This window comes from Limulus polyphemus, unplaced genomic scaffold (genome assembly GCF_000517525.1).
Source record: "Limulus polyphemus unplaced genomic scaffold, Limulus_polyphemus-2.1.2 Scaffold3018, whole genome shotgun sequence".
Lineage (NCBI taxonomy): Eukaryota > Metazoa > Arthropoda > Merostomata > Xiphosura > Limulidae > Limulus > Limulus polyphemus.
In genome coordinates this window covers 140,781-149,602 of record NW_013668628.1, presented here as the reverse complement: position 1 = coordinate 149,602, position 8,822 = coordinate 140,781, and the positions used below count along the sequence as shown (strand labels likewise).

At 36.3% G+C, this 8,822-nt stretch overlaps 1 protein-coding gene across 1 annotated transcript in view; it reads left to right on the top strand.

The window, feature by feature from the left end:
* Nucleotides 1-3,752: 3,752 nt before the first annotated feature.
* Nucleotides 3,753-8,822, top strand: part of LOC106468473 — a 55,886-nt gene continuing 50,816 nt past the window's right edge. The window contains exon 1 of the mRNA XM_022396802.1: nt 3,753-3,837. Within this exon, the coding sequence (XP_022252510.1) occupies nt 3,753-3,837 (85 nt within the window). The remainder of the gene's footprint in view (nt 3,838-8,822) is intronic.

The following is an 8,822-nucleotide window of genomic DNA, read 5'->3' as shown; positions in this document are numbered from 1 at the left end:
TTGTTTGTTTGTTTGAAGTTAAAGCATAAAGCTACACAATGGGCTATCTGTGCTCTGCCCACCACGGGTATCGATCGTATCCGGACTAAATTTGGAAAAGATTGTTTGTTTGTTTGAAGTTAAAGCATAAAGCTACACAATGGGCTATCTGTACTCTCCCCACCACGGGTATCAAAACCCGGTTTCTAGCGTTGTAAGTCCGCAGACATGCCGCTGTGCCACTGGAGGGGCGGAGAAGACTGTCCCGACCGACTTTCCATCTTGTATAAACAAATTTCGTGTTCATCGGTCTATTAGTTTTCTCGCGATACGCGCGCGGAAACACAGACACACGCAAGGACCCAGTGGTAAATATGTTATCCATCGTATAAAGCTTTAAGGAAGTTTAATTTTGATTGTTGTTGCTTAATTTGGACGAAACGCTCTGTTCACGAACGTGGTTGGTCGAGAGGACTGCTCGATGTACACAATACTTAACTTTCGCATCCTGTCCTTCAATTACAGGACGACTCTAGTTCATTCCACGTGTTTAGAAGGTCAGTTGCATAATCAGGAAGGAAAGTGATCATCTGGTTGACGTGTGTAAAGTAAACATCCCGTTGTCATAATGACGCAACATAATGTTGTTATTGTACCATCCTAGCCTGTATTTCACGTGGACTTATATAAAGCTCTTAATTAAAATTAAGTAATTGTACGATTTATTACAGTACGCCTTTGGAGTTTGAAAAATTCCAATGCTCTGGAGAATTATAATAGCAAGAAAATATCTTTCGTGTGTCTCTGTACGGTTACACTTTGTTTGTATTATTGTTCGCTTGAAATGAAGTTACTTTTTAGTATTGCCAGTTAGACTTCTTAACAAACAATAATTTCTAAATTATTTATTGTTTTATTCTAATTAAATATTGTACTGATATATTACCCAGTGCAGTGTTGTTTACAGATCTATATTTAAAATCGAACAAGCCGTAAAAAAAATCTATCGATTTAGTTCGTGTGATTTTTATGGCTTCGTGATTTCTACGAAAGCATGACCACACATCAGAAAAACACAGATCAAGTAGTTTATACGTAAATAAACACATATTATACATCCTACTGTTAATGAGCAAAAGGCCGTTTGTTTCTAAAGCCGCTTATTTAGGTGATTTCAGTGTCACGAGCTTTTCCGTTAGTATGACGTCATAGTGCGCATGCGCAAAAAAATAGCAAACGATGTCCGAGTTGGTTGAATGAACTTGAACTGAAGTGTTTAGTTATTATGCTGTGGTCCTTTTCCATTTTTCGGTGCTCATTAAATCGCCTGCTGTTTTAGGGTCGCTGTAATTCGCAAGCGTTTAAGTGTTCGTCCTTCGGGGTCTGTGAGCTCGTGGCCCTGAATGTTATATCTACAGTGAGCCAAGAATAGAAGCAGCTTGTCACTTCGCCACGTGCCGTGCTGAGTGTGTGCAAGATCGATTAATTCTGAATCAGGGTCACTACATTCGATGACGAGGAAAACCTTGTCGAAACGTTGTACATTTGCTGGTTATGTTAAACTTATATTAAAGTTTTTCTTCATTACCCATTCAAGCCGTCTCCAAGCGTTATAAGGGTCACTACATGTTTACTTCTTCTATCTTCCTGCATATCCTGTCAGTAATTTTGTGCTTAATGAATATGCCTATAAATATATAGATACACACACACACGTCACATACGTAGCATATATGAATATAGGTTCATATATATATATATATTCATTAAATACCCAAAACATAATCCAAATTATGTTATATTCCAGTTATATAACCACATTACAAAGTAAGTAGCTTAGCTGTTATAAATCAGGCAGTTGAAGCTGTTTTTTTAGGGTTCGCCTTTATCTCGTTCGATGTTAGAAAACGTCACGCGTGGAAGGAAACAAGAAATATAATATTAGAGCCACATGTTGGTGCTTGGGTAGAAACTAAAAATATAATATTACAGCCACGTGTTGGTGCTTGGAAAGAAACTAAAAATATAATATTAGAGTCACATGTTGGTGCTTGGAAAGAAACTAAAAATATAATATTAGAGCCACATGTTGGTGCTTGGGTAGAAACTAAAAATATAATATTAGAGCCACATGTTTGTGCTTGGAAAGAAACTAGAAATATAATATTACAGCCACATGTTGGTGCTTGGAAAGAAACTAGAAATATAATATTAGAGCCACATGTTGGTGCTTGGAAAGAAACTAAAAAATATGATATTAGAGCAACATGTTGGTGCTTGGAAAGAAACTAAAAATATGATATTAGAGCACATGTTGGTGCTTGGAAAGAAACTAGAAATATAATATTAGAGCCACATGTTGGTGCTTGGAAAGAAACTAAAAATATGATATTAGAGCAACATGTTGGTGCTTGGAAAGAAACTAAAAATATGATATTAGAGCAACATGTTGGTGCTTGGAAAGAAACTAGAAATATAAATATAAGATTTTGGTACTGGGTCTTGCAACGTCACTCATCTAATCTATCGTTTATCCTTTACAGTGCATCATAGGAAGTTGCTTCTAATGAGAGAAAATGTAAAAAATTATTATTAAATCTAACTTAAGTGAATAGTTTAATAAGTTACTTAGAGCAGGCAGTGAATGGTAGTTCAGAGGCTTGCAAACGGATCTGAAAGACGATGTCTCCTTGTGGAAGAGTCAAAGCCACATGGCAAAGACTCTTCCACAAGGAGTCATACTATTGATGATTACAGCCCGGTATTCCGAAGGGCCAAAGGTTCGATATTCCGAATATTGAACGGAAAAGCAACTACACATGTAGGCCTAACGTTCATTCGGGTTGTTACATTGCATAAACAGTAGTATGTGTATAATGTTATATTAGGGACATAAACAGTAGAATGTGTATAATGTTATATTAGGGACATAAACAGTAGTATGTGTATAATGTTATATTAGGGACATAAACAGTAGTATGTGTATAATGTTATATTAGGGACATAAACAGTAGTATGTGTATAATGTTATATTAGGGACATAAACAGTAGTATGTGTATAATGTTATATTAGGGACATAAACAGTAGTATGTGTATAATGTTATATTAGGGACATAAACAGATAACATTGTGAGGTATATTATATTTATTCCAGAGCATCTATATTGTTGTCACCCGCAATTAAAGCTTTCTAATCTTTTGTAAAAATTATGTCAAAATGCTCATAATAATAACAATAAAACCAACTCTAGTACTAGTGGCGGGAACTTTTCGGAATATCAGCCTGTTCCCTTAACGATCCCTTAACTTTATCAGTAAGTGCGATGTTTGTTTTGTGTATCACGTATACAGATTTACAGAGTTTTGTGAGGCTAAGCGTTATAATTGTTGTTGTTGTTGTTTTCCTGCATTAAATCACTTTATGGTTTGTATATTGTATATCACAAGAAGTAAGAGTGTACGTAATAAACACCAAATAATATAAAAATAATGCCAGAATTGGAGGTTAATATAGTTTTTGTTATAGATTACACTGACGTATCATTCTTTGGGAAATAGGGGTTGTCCGGTACAATTTAGTAATCGGTGCGCTCGTAATATTAGCGTATTTTGTGAATTATAAAATGTCTAAAAAAAACTCGTGTATCACGCTTTCTGATTAACAAGTCCCAAGTTCGTAATCAGATATTAAAATATATGTAATTTAGAAAGTGTCTATAAAATAACTGGGAAATTCTAAGAACTTACGAGGGAAGAATATGTAATAGTCGCTATGTGCAGTGCCGACGCGGCCGTTCGACCAATACCAGGGCTCGTCAGGTCTGCTGAGATACGAGACAGTCTTAGTGGTGGTCGAGGTCAGGAGAGAGAAGCTCGCGCGCTATATGAGCATCATATTAATAGGTCGGGGGGGGGGGAGTTCTAATTCACTTTTCTACAGTCATGCTATGTCCCCTCTGACTTTAAGTTGTATGTATTCACGTTGCGATTAATTTAAGTTAACTTACTTTTGAGCAATACTGTTTGATTGTATCTTTTCTTAAAACTTTGTATTACCTTACACGTATCCCGTTTAAACAAAAGATTTGCTTAATTTAATTAAGTTTACGTGTAAAGTACACGTATTGATACATTTTCAGCTATATACGTCAAGCATTAAATTAACATCTGTTACCTCACGATGTATGTAATTATTACAAACATCTCTGTGGAAACTGACACTCAAGTCTTTGTAAAAGTGGCGTGATTGTGTTGTTCGTTACATGCGCGAAATCCTCCCTGATAAGATAGGTTTACGGTGTACGGTATCAGTATTCAATAGTAAAAGGATCCAGTTGAAATACATGCGTCATTACAGGTTTTATACAGCTGAAGCTGTCTGCACGTGTGTGTGTGGAGGGAGAAGGCTTTCCTGCTCTTGTTTTCTGGAACAAAGCTTGTCGAATACCAAGATTCGCTGTTATTTAGAGCAAACGAATATGTTCTGTTGTTTGTATGTTTTCAAATCCGGTCATAAACACCAGTAGGCACCATTCTTTTGGCAAGAGAACTGAAGGGTGATGGCTAAATTGGTCAGACCTGGAAAAAGGTTTGGTTTGTTATGAATTTCGCGCAAAGCTACACGAGGGCTATCTGCGCTAGCCGTCCCTAATTTAGCAGTGAAGGACTAGAAGGAAGCCAACTAGTCATCGCCATCCACCGCCAACTCTTGGGCTACTCTTTTACCAACGTATAGTAGGATTGACCGTCACATTATAACGCCCCCACAGCTAAAAAGGCGAGCATGTTTGGTGGGACGGGCATTCAAACCCGCGACCCGCAGGTTGCCCATCTTTCGGTCACTAATTCGAAATTAGGAACGGCTTTACCTGAACCCTATGGATCTCGGACCCGGCCATTTATGTCCCTTTTTTGTAAAAGCTGACCAAAATAATTTCATGTTTTAAATCAACAGTTGCGGTCCCTTCTTGTTAATGGTGTTTTCGGACATAATCCCAATAATATCTCACGAGATCTGACCAGTTTACATCAGTCTGTGTAATAAACTAACAGCGCAAATTAATCTTTACAAATAAATGAATAAAAATTATCGAGCATTGTATTAAACATTCTAACCATTAAGAAGATTTAAGGAAACAAATATAACAGAGGTAGAGACGGTTATTACTTACAATTATTAATAAGAGCACCCGAGTGAAAGTATAATAATAACAATATGTCAACCACACTATATCTCTATATACCAGGAATCGAATAACAAAAACCGACCATGTATTTGTAACAACAACGCACATTTAATAACATAAACTGATTGAAGTTATAAAAAAAAGGCTTAAAATCATAAACACTCTGGGGGTGAAGAGAAACAAAAGTTTCTGACCACCCCGGGTTGTCTTTCAGACCCCATAAATTAATTCTGAGACCAGGAAGATTTTTAAACCGAAATTCCTGCTACAATTTTTTTTTTTTTTTTTTATAAACACTCTGAAGTTTAGGAAAAGTCATGCGATGCATATATAAATGCGTCATATGCTTACGTAAACAACGTGCTTCAGAAAATAGGCCATGCTAGATGTATACACGTAACAGGAAGGTATTTGACACGCTAGATTTTCCCGGTCTGCCCTAGATCCGTTAATGTATCCAATATGTCACCAACAGCGGAAAGTAACGTATGAAATGGGTCATTGGGAGTATATGGAACAGAGTTTAATAAATTTGTTGATTAATTATTATTATACCAGAATACAGAATAGCGGTGCAATACATGAAGTGAAATTAATGGGGAGGGGGGGGGGTCGACATTGTAAAATATCAATCAAAATTATATGTGCAGGGGCGTAATCAGGGGGTGTGTGATCGAACGAGAATCTCAGTATTCTAAAATGTTCACAATCTTTTGATTTTCTTTAAAAAATGTAAGTCACTTAAATACTTTGTATAGAAGAAAATATCCACAATTTTTGGGGGGATAAGTTCCCCCTCCCCGCTTTGTGGTGCCTGGCTACTCCCCTGAACGTGAACACTAATTTAAAAGGCTAAGGAAAACAAACGAAGCTGTGTTTAGTGGTAGTGCATTTTGTAGAAAAGTAGTTCCCAAACTCTTTTAGTTTGAGGGTCCCTTGATGTGAATAAAAAAGTTTGACCCCCCCCCCCAAATACAGAGTAGTTTCCAGTTAAATCAGCTCTACTTTAATAACTATGGTGATTAGCTTATGAAGTGGGTTATCGTAAGCGGTAGTGGAAGACGACACTTTACGAGGGTATAAAAGGGGGTGGGGGGAATCAGTGATTTCCTGAAAGTAAAGGGTTGTTTTAATTTTTTACTTTTCCCCAGTATCGCCGTGAAAGGACAATCTTTAAGGACCAAATGATCCCTTGTTGTGCGTATGTCATCTTATTAATATTAACTTCTGATCAAGGCAAGCTGCCTACATTAAGTCAAGACTGCAAATATATACGTAATAATGGGCCTAGATAATTAAATGTGCTGTTCAAATTAGCTTACTTATAATTATTAGGATGCATTATATCATTAGCCGATAATGATGTTTTCGTCTATAGTTTTATAAGTTTGGAACCCTAGCCTTTAACGATGTTTTCGTTTATAGTTTTATTAGTTTGGAGAACTCTGGTCTTTAGCGATGTTTTCGTTTATAGTTTTATTAGTTTGGAACCCTAGCCTTTAACGATGTTTTCATCTATAGTTTTATTAGTTTGGAGAACTCTAGCCTTTAGCGATGTTTTCGTCTATAGTTTTAGTAGTTTGGAGAACTCTAGCCTTTAGCGATGTTTTCGTCTATAGTTTTAGTAGTTTGGAGAACTCTAGCCTTTAGCGATGTTTTCGTCTATAGTTTTAGTAGTTTGGAACCCTAGCCTTTAAAGATGTTTCCGTCCGTACCAGCGCACTTCGAGGGTGTCGACAGTAGTTGGAATCGAGATTATAAGACTACTGAAAGTATACTAATAACGTTATAAAGGGCCGTTTTAGTGGGCTTGCACGGCACTCCGAAAATCCTGTATCAACAGTAATTACCAACTGGGGAGCCTGTAGCGAAATATATCCTATCTGTATAATCTCTTTTGTGGACCAAACAACAGATTTTCATGAGAAAAAAGTGTGTGGGGGGGGGGGGTAAAAACAAAAAACACCGAAACCTGATGCGTTATCAATATTGCATTAAGTTGAATACAGGGGCCAATCGCTGTACTCATAAAGATTAGAATGCATTGTTTATTTTACATCAGTTGGGTATACACACACTTTTAGTGATGTTTTCGACCGTAAACCCAACAATATCTCATGGTTTACGGCCAGCTTAAGGAGATTTAGACTAGCCCTAAATTCATATATTAAGCTAATAACATGTATAATAACAATAAGTTTAGAAAAATGTAAACAGATATATTAAATATTCTAACCAGTATTGTTAGTGACAGAATCATTAGAGAAAGAATAATATATGAAATACTTATGGAACACACGTAATCACTAAGTGTTTGCTTAATTTGTTGTTGTAAAGTTAATGATTCAGCCGTGGTCATCGCTATAAAAGTGACAAATTAATCCAATAGGGGTCTCTGACCTGGTCGTTTAACTCATTGTGTACATAAGATATCGTTCAGGGGAACAAACGAACTTTTTACAGACACTACTGTAGATTGATTTAGTGTTAATGGGAATAAATAAGTAAAGTGCTTTAAAACATCGTTTTTGTTGGCTTTAGAAACTGTTAGGGGGGGGTGGGGGTTTCATTGTATAGGCCCAAGCCACAATTTCAAGTTTGAGGTTTCTCCTTTAAAAAATGATGCTAGTCCACAGAAAAGAAAACTGAGCGTTATGTTGTTATTTGTTTTCAAAGTATACCGTTCGAGAATTTTAGGTTTTGGTCTTATTCAGACGTTTTTTTTTTAGTGTTAGTATAAAAAAGTACCTTTCTTGTGTCAGTCATAAATATTAAGTTTGTGAAGGAGATGAAAATTATATGTATTTAAATACGTTTTTTTTTTAAATAATAATAATAATAAAAAAGCATTTGTATAATTTATTTCACTATCTGGCACTTCTTTAGTAAAAGGAGAATAAGTTTGCAGCTTAAAATTAATCTTATGTGAAGAAAAAAAAAAACGTTTTACAAGATTCCGCGGTGAAAAATAAAACTGTTGTAAGCTAATGTGAAAAGCATTATGGCAAATAGCGTGGATGTATAAAAAAAAAGTAGTGCAGTGGCAGCTGTGGCCTTCACGGCACCGTTATACAGTCAGGGCCTAGGACTATTATAGCCTTGAATGCACTAAGCCTCCTCGATCGACCGCGAGCCGGCCGTTCACCCTTCTCTTCCCAGCATTGCGCCATGCACGCGCAATTGGTTTGGCCTTCACTGCGTGCACAGTGTTTTAATTTCTTAGAAAAAAAAAAAAGTGCTTGTATAACTCTCGCCATCTAGCGGGATCTTTCTACAATGATTAAGGATATTTGTCAGTGACGGGTTTGAAAACCTTGACCCTGGTGGTAGAAAGTGAGATAATTAAAGAAAACTTTAGTGATACAGTATAGATTTCACGTTTTCTCTTATGAAAAGGCTCTTTGGTAGTGGAGTACTTTCTTCACGTTCTGTAACTTATTTGTAAATAAGATACGTATATCAAAGGGAATGTGTAAGAAAGTTTCCTGTTTTATTCATGCAGTATCGGAACGTTTAGTATGAGTTACGTAGAGGGGCGTATTTTACTTTTCATAAAATTAGATAAAAAAAACTGTGCTAAATTGTACATTTTTATGTGAAGAAAAACTATTTCTCTGTTCGTAAATATAGCCCGGCATGGCCAGGTGGATAAGGCA